This window comes from Jaculus jaculus, chromosome 8 (genome assembly GCF_020740685.1).
Source record: "Jaculus jaculus isolate mJacJac1 chromosome 8, mJacJac1.mat.Y.cur, whole genome shotgun sequence".
Lineage (NCBI taxonomy): Eukaryota > Metazoa > Chordata > Mammalia > Rodentia > Dipodidae > Jaculus > Jaculus jaculus.
Genome location: NC_059109.1, coordinates 83,730,622 through 83,753,201, shown reverse-complemented (window position 1 = coordinate 83,753,201; position 22,580 = coordinate 83,730,622). Strand labels below are relative to the sequence as shown.

Here is a 22,580-nt window from a genome sequence, read left to right as displayed (position 1 = left end):
CCCGACGGTTGAGCGCTGAGATGACTTTCCGAGACCTCCTGAGCGTCACTTTCGAAGGTTCTCGTTCGAATAGCAGCGCCGGTGGCCCCGGCGCCAGCGGCAGCGGGGGTGGCGCAGGGTGCGCTGTCGCCTCGGAGGGCCCGGCGGTGGGCGGCGTGCCAGGGGGCGCCGGCGCCGGAGGAAGTGTGGTGGGCACGGGCGGCGGCGAGGACAATCGAAGCTCGGCGGGGGAGCCCGGGGGTGCGGGCCCCGGCGGCGAGGTGAACGGCACAGCGGCCGTCGGGGGACTGGTGGTGAGTGTGCAGGGCGTGGGCGTGGGCATCTTCCTGGCGGCCTTCATCCTCATCGCAGTGGCGGGCAACCTGCTGGTCATCCTCTCGGTGGCCTGCAACCGCCACCTGCAGACTGTCACCAACTATTTCATCGTGAACCTGGCCGTGGCCGACCTGCTACTGAGTGCCACCGTGCTGCCCTTCTCGGCCACCATGGAGGTCCTGGGCTTCTGGGCCTTTGGCCGGGCCTTCTGCGATGTGTGGGCCGCCGTGGACGTACTGTGCTGCACAGCCTCCATCCTGAGCCTCTGCACCATCTCGGTGGACCGGTACGTAGGCGTGCGCCACTCGCTCAAGTACCCGGCCATCATGACTGAGCGCAAGGCGGCCGCGATCCTGGCCCTGCTCTGGGCCGTGGCCCTGGTGGTGTCCGTGGGGCCGCTGCTGGGCTGGAAGGAGCCGGTGCCGCCCGACGAGCGCTTCTGCGGCATCACGGAGGAGGTGGGCTACGCAGTCTTCTCCTCCGTGTGCTCCTTCTACCTGCCCATGGCGGTCATCGTGGTCATGTACTGCCGCGTGTACGTGGTCGCTCGCAGCACCACGCGCAGCCTCGAGGCCGGCGTCAAGCGCGAGCGGGGCAAGGCCTCGGAGGTGGTGCTGCGCATCCACTGTCGCGGGGCAGCCTCCGGCACCAGCACCGGCACCGACCTGGCTCCGGGGACTCGGAGCGCCAAGGGCCACACCCTGCGCAGCTCGCTGTCTGTGCGCCTGCTCAAGTTCTCCCGTGAGAAGAAGGCGGCGAAGACGCTGGCCATTGTGGTGGGTGTCTTCGTGCTCTGCTGGTTCCCCTTCTTCTTCGTGCTGCCACTGGGTGAGTGAGCCCTCTCGCACCAGTCTCGACGCCTCCCACCCCCGACACACTCATACACACACGGTCATCTGTGTCTACTCTTCCTGGAAGACTTGGATGACCCTTCACCTGTCCGTGGAAGGTTGATTTAGTCAGTAACTTCCTGATCTCATACTTTGTAGAGGTTCTCTGGTGCTTGCAGTTTTCATTTTACAGTTTTCTAACGCTTCATCTCCACTCCTTGTCACTATTAGAAACCCTGGCCTTGCTTTAGTCCCGTGGGAAGATGGGCAGAAATCTACCTGTAGAATGCGGTCAGCAGTATTATGAGACCCCTTCTCAGAAGTAGGAGTATAATGAGTGGACCCCCACGTGTTCATTCTCGGTCTTGGCCAGTCACCTTACACCTCAGCAGACATCAGAGGCCCCCTGCTTTCTCCAGGCTGGGCCACACAGTATCTGTGAGAGTCCAATGGCTATCCCTTCTGGGGCCTTGCACTGTGCAAAGCCCATTCAGAGCAGCGGTTTCCCTCCTCCCCTCAGGGGCTTCTCTACACAGCAGCCACTGTGACCTCTAAACATCATAAATTAATTGTGTCATTCTCCTACTGTCCCTCAATGCTTTCCCACTACCCTAGGAAGAGAATCCAAACTTTCTTCTGTGGCCTAGAGAGGGTAGCCTTCAAAGTTTTCATTGTCCAAAGCAAGAGAGGTCACCAGGAGTATTTGCACTCAGACCACAGGCATGAACTGCAGCAATCCCAAACACAGGCGCCCTTTTGAACGGTGGCCTTAGGAAAGGCCACCTGCCTCTGTCCCTTCTTATTCTGTGTGCCACCCCCTCTGACCTCTGAGTTCCATGCAAAGCCTATCTCGTGTTGTTCCTTTTTTCTGAATTGCCTCCCCCCCCCCCACAACCACCTTGGCTAACTCCCCAACCTTTACATCTCTGTTTAAACATCCCCTCTTAATCTAAGGTTTGACTCCCCCACTGGCCACACAGCTGTGAGGCTAGGGCTGTCTCAACTGTGTGGTCCCTGGATCCACTGCACTCAGCACAGTGCCAGGCATATGAAGAGCAATATTGCCCTTCAGTGAGGACACCGGCTCTGATGCCAGACAGCCTGGGTTGAGATCCCATCTTTGCCTTTCAGTACCTGTGTAATCTCAGGCAAGTCTCTTACCCTCTGGGCCTGTTTTTCCATCTGGAAGTAAGGATGCTGATGATGGTATTAATGCTGAGCTAGAGGCCTATTGTGAGATTCAGTGAGGCACCATACATTAATAAGATAGAGGCATGTGTGAGTGCCATTCCCAACTCAGGGAAAAGAAGGAACAAATCTCCACTGGACAGTGATTCATTTTCAAAGGCTGTTTTGGAGAAAGGTCAAGGAATGTTCTGAAAGCTTTCGGGGAAGGAACAAATGATCAGGCAGAAGAAATATGGTATGTCCTGCCTGCTCTTTGAATGATACACCCTCCCCAAGGTTCCTCCCCATAGCCCTGCTCTGGCCTTGCTCTTACCTAATCAGGCCCTTGTTCTACCCCCTGTGCCTTGGCTCATACTGGTCCCTTCTGAGACTGTTCAGCCTTTGTAGAGGATACAGCCATTTTCCCTTTTACTTTTTCCTTTAAGTAATTATTATTATTATTATTATTATTATTATTGTTACTATTATTATTATTATTATTATTTTGGTTTTTCAAGGTAGGGTCTCACTCTAGCCCAGGCTGACCTGGAATTCACTATGTAGTCTCAATGGACTCAAACTCATGGCAATTCTCCTACCTCTGCCTCCTGAGTGCTGGGATAAAAGGTGTGTGCCACCATGCCCAGCTTCTTTAACTTATTTTTTAAATATTGCGTATTTGAGAAAGAGAGGCGGGGGAGAGAATGGGTGTACTAGGTCCTCCAGCCACTGCAAACAAACTCCAGAAGCATGCACCACCTCGTGCATCAGCTTACAGGGGTCCTGGAGAATCGAACCGAGATCCTTTGACTTTGCAAGAAAATGCCTTAACCACTAAGCCATCTCTTCAGCCCTTCTTTAACTTATTTTTAAATTTTAGTTACAGTATGATGTTCAAATGAGGAAATACCATAGCAAGCATCCTTGAACCCATAACTACCCACATTGAACAAAGATTAACATCATGCCATGACTCCTTTCAGAATTATGGCACAGCTAAACTCAGTGCCCCTTCCCCTGCATTCCCTGCCTCCCCAGGGCTGAGGCTGGCATTTATTGCTGCCATATACTTACTTATACTCTTACTACAAATATCTGCATTTAAAACAGAGCATAGCATTGTTGTGTGTCTTTGGAATTTATGTCACTGGCATCTTCAGCTTGCCTTTCCCACCCAAGATTATGAGATTCATCTAGTATGGGACCAACAAACTGTGGTACATTTGAGAGAGAGTATAGCATGGTACAATGATCCAGTCTCCTGCTGAATGTTAGCTTTTTCTCATTTTCCACAGTTAAAATCAACACTACAAAAGGCTACCGCTGCTTTTTAAGGTCCTGCCACATGTTCCCATCTTCCAGGAAATCATCTCTGAATTTCCATGACCTCTGTACTTTCCTGGCATGCACTGCTGTTTCTCAACCCCTGCATCTCTTCTACTCCTCCCACGTGCCATGGGAGCCCTATAGATGTTCTATAGCTGTCTGTGGGCCAGGATGTATGTGCATATGAAGTTACCAAGCAGTGTGTTTAAAATGTATGCACCAGAGCTCAGAGATGCTGGTGAAGCTGAATCCTGGGGAGTTGGCAATAATGAGCAAACAGAGCACAGGTCAAGCAATGAAACAGAATGTTCAAGTCTGCCTCTGTGGCTTGGAGGGCAGAGAAGAGGGCAGAGGCCCGCTGTCGGAGCCAGAGTGGTCTACAGGAAGTAGAGGACAGAAAGGGGGCAAGAGGTCCTCTAGGCTTGAGAGGGAAGAAGTACCCTTGAAAGAACCCAGAACATTCTGAGAAGCAATACTTTGTGGGTAATGTGGCATCTTAGAGGCCAGCTTGACATGGAGGCACCAGTATGTGGTGAAGAATGGAGGATGAAGGGAAATTGGACACAGGGATCTGAGATGGGAGTGTTTGTAGGAGTATGAAGTACATTTTCTCAAGAAAAGGCTGGAGGGAGAAAAAAAAAAGAGAAGGGTTAGGGACAGAAGCTGGAGAAGCACCTGCTTGGAAAGAACCAAGAGGAGGTTAAGAATGTGGCAGTTTCCTGGCATGGTGGCACACACCTATAATCCCAGAATTCTGGAGACAGAAGTAGTAGAATAATCACTGTGAGTTTGAAGCCAGCCTGGAACTACAGACTGAGTTCCCAGTCAGCCTAGGCTATCACACCTTGAAAGAAAAAGAGAAAGAAAGAAAGAAAGAGAGCGGGGGGGGGGGGAAGGAAGGAGGGAAGGAAGGAAGGAAGGAAGGAAGGAAGGAAGGAAGGAAGGAAGGAAGGAAGGAAGGAAGGAAAATGACAGCCAAGAAAGCAAAAGTATGGCTGGATAGGTGGGATCCTCCTCTTCAGCTCCTGGTGGTCAAGCCTGGTGTGATGGGTGCCATATATAAAGGACTGGGAAAGATCAGTGTATGTCCACAAAGGCTGTGGGCTATAGAAGTGAAAACACTCAGTAGGGCCACCACCTGGGAGTCGATAGGTAGTCAGTCCACAGTCCCCTCACTCACACCTCTAATTGCTAGGTGGAAACAGCAGCCCCAACCACAACAGAGACATGGCTGATGAACAGCCCCAATAGCAAGGCAAGAGCCTTAGGGAAAGATCTGGAGTCCCAGAAGGACATTAGCAGAAAAGTCCATAGACTGCTGCCTGCAAAGCCTGAAATACTGGCTGGGTAAAGTGATACATGTTATCCCAGCACTAGAAAATCTAAAGCAGGAAAATCATGAGTTCAAAACCAGCCTAAGATTGGGGAGATGGGTCAGTAGTTAAAGGTGCATACTTGCAAAGACTGGGTTCAATTCCCCAGTACCCTTGTAAAGTCAGATACACAAAGTAGCACATATGTCTAGAGTTCATGTGCAACAACAATCAGCCCTGGCATGTCCATGCCCTCGCCCTCTGTCTCTTTCTATCTCTCCTACAAATAAATAAATAAATAATTCAAAACCAGCTTGGTCTACCTAGCAAGACCCTATCCCCATGTTCCTTCCCCCAAAAAGATATAAAATGCTATGTTACAAACCAGATAAGTCACAGAGAGAGGGTGAATAAAACCAGTGGTGTCTTAAATCATGAGGTCTCCTAGAGACAAAGATACCATTACCTAAAATTTTAAGGGCCTGGGGATCATTTCTCACATTTCTGGCTGCCCCCTTTTCCCCATGAGGAACAACTGCAAGACATGCAAAGGGTCACTTGATGGAAACCTTAGAAGTCAAATATCTGATGCTGAAGGTCCAGGCAGAAAGTGAAAGTGCTGGTACCAGAGCTACCTGGGACACATGAAGCCACCCTTGTCCCATGGAAGGCCACAGGCCTGCTTACCATGCTGAGCATCTGCTCCATGTTCCATGCACAATGACCACACTCCTTTAAGACAGCCCTGCTTCATGCCTATGACCAACCTATGAGCATCGCTCCCCCTTCAGTCTCAGTCTCAAAGGTGTTCTAGGTTGGACAGGAAAGAATACAGAAGCCAGTCAGTGGACTCTGTGGAGAAGCAGCACTTGGCAGAACTGGTCAGGACAAACTGGCAAGGGACTAGGTTCCATGGAAAATCACAGGAAACTAAGTAAGTGGTTCTTGGTTACAGACAGCCTGGAACCTAACAGGAAGCCTAAACTTCACTGTGTATGGGGAGGGGGAGCGGTCATACCCACTGCCTGGACCTCTCCCAGAAGACCCCCTAGGATGCAGACTGGCCAGCGCAAGCTTCAGCACCAGCAGGGGTGGGCTGGCTGGAAGTGGGCCTGATGATAAAGAACATGAACCTGGGACACTTGGTGTGTGGATCCTCTCACCCTCAGAGGTCTGGGCTGATTCATTTAGATGCAGGCCACCTTCCCCACACACTGGGAGGGACAGGGAAACCTTGCCCCTAGTAAGCACCCAGTTAGTTGCAAGAGAGCATCGTTCTCTTCCAGGAGCTTCCAGCAGCCATGCCTCTTCATGACAGCAGAATCTTGATGCATTTGGCTTTGACCTCCCAGGCAAGTGCCTCTCAGCAAGGTCCAGAGGTGGAGCTGCTTCTTGACCTCACTTCACCCTAGCCCCAACCCTTGCCACTCTCATGACCACTAAGACCCTCCTCCCCAGGTTTGCACTTCCAACTCTGTCTTGTTGGTCTGGTTTCAAGTATGACTGGTCTTAGCAACTATTTCATTCTTTCCTAGGAAGAACCCAGGGCTTTGCATGTGCTAAGCAAGTGCTCCACCACGGAGACACACCTTGCCCTCCATCACTGACCTCTGAATGCCACCACCCAGGGCAGCTTCAGTGGGTCAGAGTAAGAACCCCTCCCAAATCTGCCTCAGGTTCAAGCTGTCTCGGGACTCTGATATCAGAAATCCCCACCCAGCCAGTATTCCATGACCCCACTCTAGCCATCGGATCATACCATGCCTGGCCTTCTCTCCCATATTGTCAGCCTGTCTCTGTGATACAACACACCCTTAACCCCCAACCATAGTTCAGTGTCCAGTTCCCTCAAACATTGCACATCCTGCCACACACGCATTGCCTTTGTCAGTATTCATTCTATAAGTATCATAAGTGTGAGGGCTGAGGAAATTTACTGTGTAGACACTGGAGAGTTTCTGTGCTGCTGGAGTAACCCTCACTTAGCAGATGTTGAGTATGTAGTCTAAGGAAACAATTCAAGAGATGATACTGAAGCAGGGGAATGGAGAAATAAAACATATATGTATAAACTGGACTATTGCACAGCAATGAAAAATAATAAACCACTATTTCTTTGACATTCTACTGTGAAGAAAAAGCCAGATCCTAAGTTGAAAGTGTATGTACTGTATGTGAAACCAGATGCACAGTGACACATGTATCTGGAGTTCATTTGGCCTTGATGTGCCCCTATCATATTTTCTCTTTCTCTGTCTCTCTCTCTCTCTCTCTGTCTCTCCCTCTCTCTCTGTCTCCCCCTCCACCTCATAAAGAAATTAAAAAATATTTTGAAAAAGCTGGGCATGAAAAAATCGCAGAACTTGGGAGGCAGACATAGAGTATCACCATGAGTTCAAGGCCACCCTGAGACTACATAATGAGTTCCAGGTCAGCCTAGGCCAGAGTGAGACCCTACCTCAAAAAAAAAAAAAAAAAAAAACTTTATATATATATATTTGGAAAAACCTAATCAATGATGGTAGAAATCAGCATAGTGTTTGTACTGTATGAAAGAGAAGTAAGGAAGGATTACCAACTAGGAATGAGTGCTATAACTTTCTGTGTGACTAGGGACATTCTGAACTTTGCTCTGCAAAAATTATGTTGACATGTACAAATGCAGTCATCAAACTGTATGCTGAAGATGTACCTACTCATGAATTTGACTGTCAAGTTGCTTACTTAGAGAGAGAAGTCAGGGAGGAGGCTTAGGGTCAATGCTGAGGCCCTGGCATCCAGAACAGAAGGCACATTGTGATCAGGGAGGATGAGTAGCTTAGGTGGGCCTCTCTGAGTTGGCCATATGCCAGAAGACCCATTTCTACCGACTTCCTGAGATTGTACTGATAGTTGCTGAAGAAGAGGTACAAGTGCTTTGTGGCAGGTCTCAGTAATGACATCACTCTCCCCTACCCTAACAGCCTGGTCTGTGCCTATATGGCACCTAAATTAGAACAGGTGTTTATGTGTGAAGAGGAAGGAAGTGGTGGAACCCATGGCCTTGCCATGTCCTACTATGCGGAGGATCTAGGTGGCAGAACACAGCCCTGTATTTTATATTATCTTATCTCATTGGGGTATTATGGCATTTAATGTGATATCTGCCCTCCTAATAAAATCTTAAGAGTCACAGGGTATTGCCAGAAACAGGAACAATACTTCACAGCAGATCTCTACAACACAGTCATCTTACTGAATTGAAACTGCAGGATCTCCCATGGAGAGACTGAGGACCCGTCATTCCATGCTTTGATTCTGTCAAAGGTACTTCACATGCATGGAATCATGCTGTATTTGTCCTTTGACTAGCTTATATCCATGTAGCATCTCTATTGAAAGTTAATTGCCCTTACTAGTGATGGACTGAGGAGTAACCCTCCATTTATATGACTCCAAGACAACTTTTTAAACATAACATTCATTGAGTAATTGACATAAAGAAGCAATGAACTGGGGTTCTTTATGGGTTATTTTTGTTCATTTTTTTATCAATGAAAACCTCAAACACACACATAAATACAGCAATATAATGGATTCAGATGTACTTGTGACTTAGCTTCAACCCAAGGTTAATCTTGGTTCATCCCACCCCCACCCAAATTCCCATTCCTGGAGATTATTTAGAAGAAAATCCCAAATATTCTGTCACTGCACCTGTAAATTTTAAGTATGGCTTTCTAGAAGAGAATTTCAAAAAAATAACCATGATTCATTAGAACACATTAAATTAGAGCATATTATTCCTTGTACCATTGTTTACTTAGTGTTGAAAGATCCTCTATTACTGTTTAAACTTGCTTAACCCAGCATCCCAAAGCAGGTGTATGCATTGCACATGGTACGTTTACTCACTAGGATTTCTTTAATTCATAAATACATACCACCCAGTCCCCTTTTTTGTCTTTCATTTTATTTGCTAAAGGAACTACATTGGTTTTCTGTAGGTACATCCCACAGTCTAGAATAGCCTTAGTGCCATTTAACATGTCCCTTTGCTCCCTGTACTTCTTGTAAGTTGGCTTGATAAGACCCAGGTATGGACAAGAACTCTCCTTTTTCTGTGGCATCAGGATTGACCCAAATTCAGGTGCTGACAGCCCAATACATCCATTGTAGAATGAATGTCCCATCAACCTTCCACCTCCTGGCTTTAGTGCCTGAGCCATGGTCTCACCAGGGCTTAAAGTGGTGATCAGCTAACCTGCCATTCTTCCACATTTATCGACTAGGATTCTAAGAGTTCAGCACTAGCTCTTTGGTTGGAACAGTGTCCACAGGAAAGGCAGCAGAGATTACTTCCCTTACTTAGCAGAAGAGTCAGTTTTCTGGCATTCGCTTGGGTTTTCTCAGTACCATGATAATGCCATGATTTTTAGACATATGTGCTGTTATGTGACACTTTATGAGCTTTGGCTTGGTCACAGGGCACCCTTTCAAGTTGGCTCCAGAAACCTTTGGCATAACCCAAAGAATTTTGAGTGCTTCCTTTCTTTCAGGCTCAGCTTGTACTCTTGTTCCCCAGACCTGGAAGAGCCCTGGTTTCTTTTACTGGAAAATGATAATTCAGAGACCACAATGTGAGCTCTCAGCTAGTCATTGATGCTGCTGGCCACTGCTCTGCATCAGTTCTAGGCCAGACTCAGGACACAGCTAGGAAATATAATATTTTAAGGAAAGAAAATAATGAGGGACTACCTGAGTGTTGGGACACAAATTCTCTCCTCCACTTTCATCCCTGCCCTGATCATTGTTGTGGCACCATTGGACTACAGCTGACTCATGGTTATATCTAAATCTCCAGACTAGTGTAACCTTCCTTCTCCTCCCTCCCCATGGAAGCCCTTATTCTCACCATGATCTTCCTCCTCCACACCTCACAGGGTCTACGCATCTGAGTCCATTTGCTCCCTTCATCTGTCCTTGGCTCCCAATACACATACTCATGGACCCTGGTTGCAGCCTTGCCTTCACCTTCCTTCCCCTCATTTTGTCTCCTGATCGGTTACACCATCCACACTTGGCAAGCTAGTCCCATGACTTAACACTTCACCTTCCTACTGGGAGCATCATTCACTCCATCCTTGCTCCTTCTTCTGTAAATCCCAAATCTTGAATCAGGCCTTTCTCACATATGCTATACTGTTGGCTCTAGGATGGGGCTGATATGCCTCCTTCTGTGGTGTAGATATTCCCCTTGTGGTCAAGTTCAAGTGTCTGAAAAACACATCAACCTGACTGAAAAGTCCTTGTTTTGCCAGTGGTATCCCAGGAAAATGGATGCTGGCCCTGTGTGTGTACATGGGGGTTTCCACACAAGAGTTGCCACTGCCTGAGGACTCTCTCTCCAGACAGGAGCAGCTCTGCAGACCCAGTGAGAGGCTTCTGCCTGGAGCAAGGCCCAACTTGGCTGAGCACAAGAGCCATTGGGCAATCTGCAATCCTGATCACCCAGAGGCTATATGTGACCTGTTCTAAGACCACACATTGGAGCAGGGGAGATCAGTAAAGCAGTAACAAAACAGAAGAGAAAGAAAGAGGAGATAAGAGAAAGTAAAGAGATAGGAGGAGGTGAAGCAAAAAGTTGAAGAGAAATGACAGGACACTGGAGGACAGCAATAAATTATCCTAAGAGGCAGCCTCTGGGCTCTTGAAGCTGTCACTTCCTCCTCTCCCTACCCATCAGCTACTAAAAAGGGTCCAAGGCAAGCCACGCTCTTCACCAGCCTCCAGGAGCCCACGGATCCTGAGGCAGGCAATCCTGGGAGCCCAAGAGAACTGCTGACCCGTTCCTGGTTCATCTTGAGCAAGAGGACCCTGCCCGTGTCCCTCACCATGGAAAGGTGGCAATGCAATGAATCCAGATGTGTCATGGCCCCACTGGTCCCAAAGAGCCCTCTATCTGCCTTTCCATGTCCTCTTAATCTAGCACTGCCCAGGTCACCTCTTCCTGGCAGTCTTCCATGATTCTTTTACTTCAAAGCAGCCTTATCTCTTAACACACTCCTTCTTTTCTTTTCTGATGCACCCATCTTAACTTCCTGGACTTTTCCCCAATTTGTCAGGCGCCCTTCCTGCTCCATGACTTTTGTTCATGCTCTTATCTCTTCCTGGAATTTGCTTTCCAGATGAATGTCTGGCTTACTCTTCACAGGGCCATCATGTCTCAGCTCAGTTGTGCTTTACTAGGTTTGCTGTAAAAGAGAACAGAGGCTCAGCATCTCTTGGGGAGGAGCTCCAGGATTAAAGCCAGATACTTTCTCTCCTAGCCCTACTGGTGGGAGGAGACATATTAGAAGATATGGTATTTTTAACTCCTCTGTATATTTCAGAGGGATGGTATACCATGGTCAGAAATCAGTACAGGATGGGGTAAAAAGTGGGGGAGGCCAGGCACAGTCTATTTCACAGTCAGCTACAAGTTGTATGAGAAGCTGGCTGTGAATTCTGATGATCTGCCAAGAACAAGTTCCTTTCTGGGGATGCCAAAGGAGGCTGTTAATCACACAGTCCAGTCTGCCTCTGAGCCTCAGGGCTGTGTGTCCTCCACAGGGCTTGGCCCATTTGCTCATGTCCTCCTCTGCCTTACCTAGATCTCAGCAGCTCCTCCTCACACTAGCCACTCCTACTCCTTAGGTGACTGTATTGGTCTGGGTTAATCCAGGCTGCAAACAACCCATGCCTTAGTTTCCCCAACAATATGTGGGCCAGGTTGGTCCAGTTGGCATGTTTACTTACTGGTAAGGCAGGCAGTTTTGCAATCTCCATAACAAATATCTGAGATAATGAACTTGAAGAGAGCAAAGCTTTATTTCGCTCCCACTTTAGAAGGTTCCAGTCTGTGACTTATTGGCTCATTGCTTTGGGGCCGCAGTGCAAAGCAGAGTGAACCTGCTCACCACATTGCTGGGAAGCAGAAAACAAGGAAGGGAAGGAAGCCATGCTCTCAGTGACCTAAAAACCTCTCAGGAGTCCCTATTACAGGCTCAGGGAAAGCGGGGGGGGGGGGGGGGGGGGGCTCAAGGGATGGCTTGGCAGTTAAGGTGCTTGCCTGCAAAGCCAAAGGACCCAGGTTTGACTACCCAGGACCCATGTAAGCCAAATGCATAAGGTGGTGCACACATCTGAAGTTCATTTGCAGTGGCTGGAGTCCCTGGTGTGCCCATTCTCATTCTCTCTCCCTCTCCCTCCCTCCCTCTCCCTCCCTCTCCCTCTCCCTCCCTCTCTCTCTCTGTCCCCCTCCCTCCCTCCCTCCCTCCCCCCCCTCTCTCTCTTAAATAAAACAAAATAGTTTTTAAAGGTTCTACCACTTCCCAGTAGCCAAGCCTTCAACACATGGCCTTTGGAGGACACTAGCAACCACAATACAGGGGATAAGGGATGGTAGGCCAGAGCAGCCAAGCTGGCTGGACAGAGACTCAGCACACCAGAGAAAGGGGCAATTTGCAGAAAGAAGTAGGCAGGTGTGGCAATGATCACCTCCTACCTACTCCTTACTGCCTCTCCGCTGTAGGTGGTCAGTGGGACCAACCTATCTTCAATCTGTTCCAAACACCTCTTGAATGGGAATGAACAAACTGGAAAGTAGACATTTCTGCTCTACCTTTCCTGATAGTGGCCAGAGAATCAGTGGTGAGTAAGGACAAATCATGGGCTGAAAGTTTGTGGCCAAGCAAAGAAGCTTAAAGACACAATCATGCATTTGACAAGTGTGGTTTGGCTTAGGGTCCCTAGAAGCAAAACTTGAGAATTAGTTAAGAGAGTGCTCTTAGGAGACACAAGGGAGGGAGGGAGGAAGGGGGGAAGAGACAAAGAGAGGGAGGGTGAAGGAAGGAAGGGATTGAGAAAGAGAAAGCAGGATGGGACCCAAGAATATGGTCTCCACAGAGGCAGACCTCAGGTAGTCCCCACAGAGATGGATGGCCACAGAATGGTCCCACCTTAGCACAGACCAGCCCTCTCTACCCCAGCCTCAGCATGTCATTGACTAAATCTGTCTCCAAGTGCACATAAATTGGGTGGCTGAGTTCTAACCTCATCTCCTTCCTCTCTGCCTTTCAGTCACTGACCTCTAGCCTCACTGCCCTCCTCATTGTCTACAGGCTTACCAGGGCCACTGCAGTCCCTTTGCACTTGACATGCCTCTGCCAAGGCTGCTCTCCCCTCAGATGTCCATGTGCCTCAGTCATTAACTTTATTTAGCTATTTCTTAAATGTGACATTTTCGGTAGCCTTTCTGGACCTCTTCATCCAAAATTTATACCACCACCTTTAGTCACTAATGATACATGCAGATGCTTCCTGTCTTCCTTCCTCATTTTTCTTTTTTCCTCTATAACATTTTTTGGTCTTTGACACCTTACATTTTCCTTGTTCACCCTTTGTGCTGCCTGTTTTCCTTGGTGAAATGCCAGCTTCACGAGGGCAGAGTAAGTGTAGGTTGCTAGTAGATACCCACATGGAGATGTCTGGGAGGCAGCTGGATGAATAAGCCTGGAACTAAGGAATAACCACGCTGGAGATAGAAATATAGGCATCATCATCCTAGAGATAGTCTTTAAAATTGTTAGTGTGTAGCCAGGTGTGGTGGCACACGCCTTAATCCCAGCACTCGGGAGGCAGAGGTAGGAGGATTGCCGTGAGTTCCAGGCCATCCTGAGACTACATAGTGAATTCCAGGTCAGCCTGAGCTAGAGGGAGACCCTACCTCAAAAACCAAAACAACAACAAAAAATCATCAGTGTGGGGTTGGAGAGATGGTTCATTGGTTAAGGTGCTTGTCTCAAAGCCTAGGGACCCAGGCTCAGTTCCCTAGAACCCACATAAACTCAGATGCACAAGATGGTACATGCATATGGAGTTCATTTGCAGTGGCTATAGGCCCTGATGCACCCATTCTCTCTCCACTCCCATCTTTTTTTATGTCTGTATCTCAAATAAAATATTTTTTAAAGAGGCTAGGGAGGGAAGCAGGATGCAAGGAAGTAGAGGCTGGAGTACTGTGAGCAGAAGCAGTGCCACAGACCTACTGTCCATGACAGGAGCAGAAGCACGTCTCGCAAGAGCTGCAGCCTGTGACACAGATTTCTAAGTAACATGCCAGTGCACAGTGATCAGAAAGACAAGAGCCAGTTGCAGCAGAGGCTGTCAGGCCCTCCCATCTCCCCCAGACCTTCTACCTGAGTGCCCATCCATGTCACTTTGCCCAGGGGTGTTCTCTGTATGCCAGTACTCATGGTCCCCCATGCAGCAGGCAGGAAATTAACAGGCAGGAGGGGGCAGCCAAACAGGGGCTGAAGGGATTGGGTCCCTACCTGTTTCCCCTGCTTACAGGACAACTGAAGTTCCTATTCAGCACAGATACCCATAGCCACCAGTGGGAATAAGCTCCAGTTGCCCACATCAGTGACTAACTTGCTGGCTTCCCTCTAAGCTTCCTTCTTCCTCTGTGTCTTATCCCCACCCACCCATCCAAGGTGTTTAACTTTCCTCTCAGATTAATGACTTACACTTGAACCTTTGTCTCAGAGTCTGCTCTTAGGAGAACCCAAATTAAGATAAACCCTCAACAGGACACATTGAAAAATGGTGGGGCTGGAAGACTACCTTTGAATTCCAGTCACTTCAGGCATCACACAGACTTTGCACCAGTCAGTTGAGCACAAAAATTAAAATATGGATGTCTGTGATAAGACGCAGGCCATACTATAAAATGCCATGTTGCCCACTAATCTGGGTAAAAATGACACTAGTGACAATGTCCTCGCCTGGCTTTGGGCTCACTGCTGGAAAGCATAGTCCACTGATTTGTCATCCAGGGCTAAATATATTTTAAAAAATTGCATCCTGAGTCAGAAAGTTATTTTCAGCCCTTGATCGGACTTTGCAGCCATTGAGGGATGCTATTCTTGAGGGCTACGTTCCTGGGGCTGCGATCTACCCCAGCATTTTCCAGGGCTTACCCAACCTCTCTCCCAAGGAAAATCAGTGTCTGATAGAGCTCTGGCACCCCCAAACCCACAAGGTCTAGCTGCTGCTCCTGGTCACTCTGTAGACATAGAAATCAGGTCGTGACCTCCTCTCTCAGGAAAAAAGAGAGGATAAGTAGACACCAGGCTGTTGGTTGGCTTTCTTGCAGTGCTGGGGATTGAACCCAGGGCTTCTCAAACGCTAGGCAAGTGCTCTAGCACTTAACCACACGCCCAACCCAACATCAGTATTGACTAAAATCTGAGCCCTGAAATTTATGAATTTCCACAAAAATCCCATCTAAAGCAGTATTATTATCTCTAGCATACAGAAAAGAAAAAGTGAAACTTTCCAAGGCCAAATAGCTTTCCCAGAACTACAAGAAAAATGTGTTATTTTTATTTATTCATTCATTCATCTAATCATTTATTTATTTATTTCCAAGGAGAGAAAGAAAGTATATAGGTGCCCTAGAGCTTCCTACTTCTGCAAAAGAACTCCAGATGCATGTGCCACTTTGTGCATCTGGCTTTACATGATGAGTACTAGAGGAATCAAACTTGGGCCAGCAGGCTTTGCAAGAAAATGCTTTTAACTTCTGAGCTATCTTCCAGCCCCACAGCAGGATTTTAAAGACAGTTCTCTTGGTGGGGCATGACCCTCTTCTTACCCCACCATGTCTCTTACACTAGGAACTGTTTCTACATGGTTGGAGGTAGATTATATGCAAAGGTTCCCAGGGCAAAGAGTGGAGCATAGTGCCTCCACCCCTCAAAAAGGGACCTTGCTTTTATTGTAGAGGGAAGAAAGAGAGAGAAAGAGGGGGGGGGAGGAAGGAAGGAAGGAAGGAAGGAAGGAAGGAAGGAAGGAAGGAAGGAAGGAAGGAAGGAAGGAAGTTGTGATAACTTGACAAGGAATGCCATCCCTGGCATGGGTAGCTAGCTACAGCCTTGTGTCTGGGATGGATCTCCTGGATGCTTGATTGATGCTGAGGATGAGGTCAGTGAGGAAGTGGCCTCTACATTGGGTCCTCCTTTCCTAGGACATGGCTCACTTTCAGTCCATGGTGGGGGTGTCAGGAGAGAAGTGTGTGGGGATCTTCATGTGACAGCTTAGATTCTAGTGCCTAACCTACCTACCTGGTGTTCTGCTCTCCCAAAGCCACCCAAGAGCTTTCCCTGGGCCATCCCCACAATCTTGCATTCTGACAGCCAAGAGCATTATACTCATAGAGGTTTTATGCTAGGCCATGTTTCTCATGGGCTTAAAAACACCTACAGCTCCTAATTACTCCTAGCTAGGCCCCTCCACCATCTAGTCCAAATTCTGAGTTCATTCTCCAGGGTATTCCCAACCTTGGCATTCTCTTGCCTCCTTTACCTTCCACCTATTCCCTCTGCCCTGCTGCTCCCATCTGGTTCTTCTCCGCCTTTTACGAAGGTTGAGAGCTGTCATAACACCTGACTTCCCTGCCCCACCTCATGTGCACATAACAAGTACTATCATCACGACATTCACATTGTTACCTAGAAGCCAGTGAAATTGTTTCATGACCTCACACAGTCCAGGATGGGGCAGGCTTTAGTCAGCATTTAGTTCTGGGGCTCTTACCCTTTCTGTACTTGGGACTGGCTGCTCAGGCATGTTGGAGAAGCCTATGGCTTGCTCTCCAGTCATGCTTTTAAAAACATAAAACAGGGCTGGAGAGATGGCTTAGCAGTTAAGCGCTTGCCTGTGAAGCCTGAGGACCCCGGTTCGAGGCTCGGTTCCCCAGGTCCCACGTTAGCCAGATGCACTTGGGGGCGCACGCGTCTGGAGTTCGTTTGCAGAGGCTGGAAGCCCTGGCGCGCCCATTCTCTCTCTCTCTCTTCCTCTATCTGTCTTTCTCTCTGTGTCTGTCGCTCTCAAATAAATAAATAAATTTAAAAAAAAATAAATAAAAATAAAAACATAAAACACCACTGGGCGTGGTGATGCACACCTTTAATCCCAGCACTCGGGAGGCAGAGGTAGAAGGATAGCAGTAAATTCAAGGCCACCCTGAGACTACATAGTTAATTCCAGGTCAACCTGAGCCAGAGTGAGACCCTATCTCGAAAAACAACAAACAAACAAAAAACATAAAACAGAGTATAAAAGATTACTAATGAAGCTGATTTTATTGAAAATTGCAAAAATATCTTGACATGAAATTTGTGACCTAGTAAGAAATGTGCCTCCACATCAAGGCCTTAAACCAGGTCTTGTGGCACATTCTAATGACTATCCTTTCTTAACAGCGGGGAGCACAAAGCATGTTGCAGAGCATCCGCAACAAAGAGAGACAGGAAAGTGTCTGTTGCACTGCCAGTACTATGCCAGATGCTGTTGTCATTGCTGTTGGGCGTGTGCACACTTGTGGAGGCCAGAGGTCAACATGAGATGTCTTCCTCACTTGCTCATCACTTTATTGTTTGGAACAGAGTCTCTCCCGGAACACAGTGATTCTACTTGACTAGGAAGCTCCCTCCAAACCTGCCCTCTGACATCCCACCACAGCCCTGAAGAAGCTGTGTCTGGGGAAAGGAGGACCAAATAGTAAGGCACAAAGCAGAGGCCGGTTTCCCATCAGCCTCAGGGGTTCCCCAGTACTGGGATTGCAGGTGCACTGTGCCACCATGCTAGGCTTTTTGCGTGGGTGCTGGGGATTCGAACTGAGGTCCTCATCTTTGCACTGCAAGTGCTTCCTCTACTCAACCACCTCCCCAACCCCTTGCCACCTGTGTTGCTCTACAGTGGTTTTGCCTCCACTCTGGTTTGCTGCTTGCACTCCAATGCATATGCTTTCTGGTACAGCTCAGTAAACCTGATGATAGTTGCTCTTCCCTACCCAAGTTCAAGGAGCTCCTGACTTGCATCATATCCTTACAGAAGAACCCTTGACACCTAGGCTCCTGAGGCATAGGCCAAATTCAGGGCCTGCCTGGACTCTCCTCCTAATCAGCTAACTAGATGGGTCTCTCTGATCCCTACAGGCTCCCTGTTCCCACAGCTGAAACCATCAGAGGGCGTCTTCAAGGTCATCTTCTGGCTTGGCTACTTCAACAGCTGCGTGAACCCGCTCATCTACCCCTGCTCCAGTCGCGAGTTCAAACGCGCCTTCCTCCGCCTCCTGCACTGCCAGTGTCGCCGCCGCCGCCGTCGCCGCCTCTGGCGAGTCTATGGCCACCACTGGCGGGCCTCCACGAGCAGCCCGACCCCCGATTGCGTCCTCAGCCCCGGCACCGCTCTGCCTGGGACCCCACTGGCCCTCACCGCACACCCGGGCCCCTGCTCCCCAGGCACGCCCGAGGCGCAGGTGTCCAGCAGACGAAAGTCACCTTCCGCCCTCCGCGAGTGGAGGCTGCTCGGGCCTTTACGAGGACCCACGACCCAGCTGCGTGCCAAGGTGTCCAGCCTGTCCCACAAGATCCGTTCCGGGGGCGCACAGCGTGCAGAGACCACGTGCGCTCGGCGCTCGGAAGTGGAGACGGTGTCCCTAGGCATTCCCCAAGATGGGGCAGAAGCTGCCATCTGCCAGGCCTATGAACTGGCTGACTACAGCAATCTCCGGGAGACTAATATCTAAGGACCTGGAGCTCGGCTGTAGAGTGTGCTGGGGCAGGGGTGGGAAGTTGTGGAGAAGGTGGCTTGATTCCAGAGACCTGCATGGACCTGGGGCTGGATGCAATGACTGTGCAGGGTGGTTGCTTTCTGGCATTCCAGAGAAACTGGGGCTGGAGTTGGGATCGATGCCCTTTAGTGGTGGGGAGTTATAGCGGTCTTTGCAGGACAGTTGCTCACAGCTCTTCCTAGGAGGAAGGGACTGCAGGATCCCTCTACCATTCACACCCAACCCCTGTGAGAAACTGCCACGCCCAGAAGCCTAGGCAGAAGGCACGGATATGGCCCCTCCTCTGAGGAAGGAAGAGGCCTAGCTCTTTGCTTTGTTGCCCCAGAGAAATCAGTGGGGCCAAGGCTCTGCACTGAACACGTTCCTCCTAACTGACAACTGGAGGAATCCAATGGACCTGCCACAACCACTTCAAGCTTTGGTGGCACACTGGACAGTGGTTCTACAAACCCGTTGTACTTTGTCCTGGGCCCAGTTCCTCCTTCCCAACTCTTAACACTAATCTCTAGGCATCCCTTCACCTGGCCTGGCCCTCCTACTTCCCCTCAGGGGCCTTACTGTTTACACTCTGTACATAGCTCATTGTGCCTGTCAGTGCCCATCACTTCTTGCTGGGACGCTAAGCTGCCAAGTGGGAAGAGCTTTATGTGTCATTTTGAAACATATTTATTGGCAAGAGTACTTATATTTTGTCCAGACTGTGCAAACTGTCCCTATTCAGCCTATAATCTACAAAGAACTTTTTTTTTTTTTTCTAAAATCCTGAGGAATCCTTAGGCCCACCACAGGATAAACTGGGTCTACATTCACCTCCCTAGTTTCAACATAACTACCTCTGAGAGCTGCTGTCCTTTGGATCATTTAGCATGACTAAGGGACATGAGAGTTCTGTTGGCTTTTAAAGGGCACATGATCAGCTTGGGAACCAAACAGTAATCATAAGTACAGTTTCCCCTTTGTCAGCCTCTCAGATGCACAGGAACCCAGAGCTCTATTGAGGAGGGAGGATTACCCTGAGACACTCTTTAGAGTCCCAGTGAACACAGTGGGTGAAATGTTACATGAAAAGATGTGTGTGTGTGTGTGTGTGTGTGTGTGTGTGTGTGTGTGTGTAGGAGCTGGAGAGATGGCTTAGTGGTTAAAGTGCTTGCCTATGAAACACAAGGACCCAGGTTTGACTCCTTAAAACCCATGAAAGCCAGATGCACAAGGTGGCACATGCATCTGGAGTTCATTTTCAGTACCGAAGGCCCTAGAGCACCAATTCTTCCTCTCTCACTTGTTCTTTCTCTCTCTCTCTCACACACACACAAACAGTGTGTGTGTGTATATATATATATACACACATACATACATACATACACAGGCCAGAGGAGATAGGTGCACACTGAGAAAACCAGTACCTGGGGTCATATTTGTTAGCTTGGAGTACAATCTTAAAATCTCCATAGACTGTAGTCAGTTCAGTCTCCAGCAAGAAACTAATCATATCTGCCCAGCCTGCATGGAAATGGTGACCATGGCCAGTGAAATCTTTGGAGGACAGCTACTTAATTACCCTAGAGTATCTGGAGTTGTCCTGAAATGTGAAGAGGCAGCTATGAAGCCCAGATGGATCAATATTATAAGCAAAACGTTTCCACTCCCTACCAGGGAGGTAATCTGAACAGCCACTACAATTCTCAGCCTCTCACACCAACTTTACAAGGTTAAAAAGGCAGCCAATAGTAGGCTTGGAAGCAAATATTTTACAGCGTGAGTCTAAAAAAGGATGTAGGATTTCAGATCTGGTCTCTAAACTCAGGCACAAAAAGGCAGTTTATAGCAGGTGCTGGGGACATGCTGCATACCATAAACAGGACCCCACTTTGTACATACTGGACTCCCTAAAACTAGGGGACATGCTTTGCTATCTTCTCACAGTGATAGGAACCATGGGTAAAATCAGGAATCAGTGACGGGCAGATTCAAGTGTCAAATGCTTGAACAGTGGCCTCCTGGGCAGGAGAGAACCAGGCCTGTTTCACCAGCAGGCTTGCATCTGGTGAAGGCCATTAAACAAGGTGAAGACTGGCTCCCACATGCCAGAGTACTGAGACCACAGGAGGCCAACAGTGAGAGTAAGGGAGCAATATGGGAGAAAGCCTTCACAGGGAAGATGTGGGGAGCCACCTCACCCTGCTTAATCCGGTGAAAGTGGAGGCATGTGGGATCAACAGCTTTGCTCAATAGTTGTGCCAGATGTGGTAAACATCTGTAAAACATCTCATGTTCAGCCTTCAGTCCTGTGTCCTAGGCACAGCTGCTACATACACCAGGAACAGAGCCTAAAGAAGGTTCAGAAGGCTGAAAAAGCCCTAGAGAGACCTCCGCAGGGGCCTCCAAGGATCTTGTTCTCATAGCTAAGTATTACTGCTGGCCTCGCTCTTGGGATACGACGGAGTCACAGAGTGGCCAAAAGGAATGGGGGAATTGCAATAGGCCTTTTGCAGGAGGGAGGTGTTGCAAGTGATGTTAGGCACACCTGGGGGAAGTGTGCCATGTCATGGGTCCTCAGGTGCCTCAGCCTCGCAGCCCACGTCCAGATCCAACTAGAAACTTTTCCTGAGGTGAATGTAAGAAATGAAGCCTTTTCCTTCCAGGGAATAGGAATGCCTTCATATGAACTTAAAGGTAGATGAGGCCTGAAGGCATCAGTGAGTGGAAAAGGGATGGTCCTGTGAGATGTGACAGGGTGAGAAGCAAGCTTTCAAGGACGGCATTTGTCCAAGTCCTCCTCCCTATCCTTAGAAAGCCTCATTCCTGCTTCCACCCCATGATGCTAGCACTCTAACTATCCACTCTCTCAAAAGGGGGCCTTGCCACCCAGCTTGCCTTGCTTCCCACACTATTCCTGAGACTAGGACACTTTTGCAAGTCACCAGGGACCTCCTGTTTCCCTAGACTCCTCTCTTGCATAGCTGAAGCCTGCCCCACCCCCACGTTCATCTCTGCTTCTCTGCCGTGCCGTCGGGGTCCTCCGATCCACTGAGATTTAATTTCATATTCTCTCAATCTCTTTCCCTGTCTCTCCCTCTTTCCCTCCTCCAAAGGCTCCCCTCCCTGCCCTTAAGTGTCCCCAAGGGTTTTATTCCTCCTCTGAACTCTCCACATAGTCTCATCCACTCCACATCATCTCGGTGAACACATAAACGACTCCCAAGAGCCTGTCTTGAGCTTGAACTCCAGATGGATGTTTATCTTTCCCCTAGCAACCCCCAGACATCTCAAATTCATGCCCTAAGTTCACTCATTTACTACAAAGCCTGCCTTCCCCCTCTCATCTCCAACCTGTAGCCTTCTCATCCTCCCTAGCTCTCCTTCACAGACCTCCTGCCCCAAACTAACCCTGAGCTTCCTGCAACCTCCCAGGCGGCTCACACTCAGCTCATCTTGGCTACAGTCTACTGAGTCCATGTCATGTACCAGAGAGAATTGCGCTCTTCCCTTCTGCAGGAACACATGTTCTAACTGACCTCTAGTCTACCCAGCCCACTCTCCCTATGGGCCCCTCACCATCACCAGCAGCAGTCAGTCCCTGGGCCCTTATAATCCACATGCTGACAGGTCATGGAGAAAGGCTTGGGATCTCCATCCTCCCTTTTGTCATAGCTCTGACTCCTCTGAGTCCTCTTGACTCTGATTCTATTCCCATCCTGTTACACCCCCTGAGGGCTACATGGTCACTGTCCATCCACTTGAGAAAAAAACTTTGGGTTTTGTGTTTTGGGTGTTGTTCTTCCCCCTTTGTCCACCCCCACTTCTTGTGGCTCCAGGAAAGCACAAATCCAGATGCCTGAAAAGGCTAAATCAGTCCCCAGCCTCTGCCTGGAATAGCTGCCCGGGAAACCAGATGGGCCCAGGTGGCACTGGAGGACAGAGCTTTTGAAAATGTGTTTGGCACAACTTCCCTGTGGTCTCAGCTGTCCT

The 22,580-nt window shown here is 48.9% G+C and overlaps 1 protein-coding gene across 1 annotated transcript; it reads left to right on the top strand.

The window, feature by feature from the left end:
* The first annotated feature begins 20 nt into the window (after positions 1 to 20).
* Adra1d (adrenoceptor alpha 1D) lies at positions 21 to 19,257 on the top strand. Its single transcript, XM_004661489.2, has 2 exons — positions 21 to 1,143; positions 17,974 to 19,257. Exons 1-2 carry the CDS (start codon positions 21 to 23, stop codon positions 18,564 to 18,566), a joined length of 1,716 nt encoding a protein of 571 aa, XP_004661546.1. The 3' UTR covers positions 18,567 to 19,257.
* The last annotated feature ends 3,323 nt before the right edge of the window (positions 19,258 to 22,580 follow it).

Coding starts and splice junctions, on each gene's coding strand:
- Adra1d (XM_004661489.2), top strand. CDS start 21: ATGACTTTCCGAGACCTCCTGAGCGTCACTTTCGAAGGTTCTCGTTCG. Junction 1,144..17,973: donor CTTCTTCGTGCTGCCACTGG/GTGAGTGAGCCC, acceptor TGATCCCTACAG/GCTCCCTGTTCCCACAGCTG.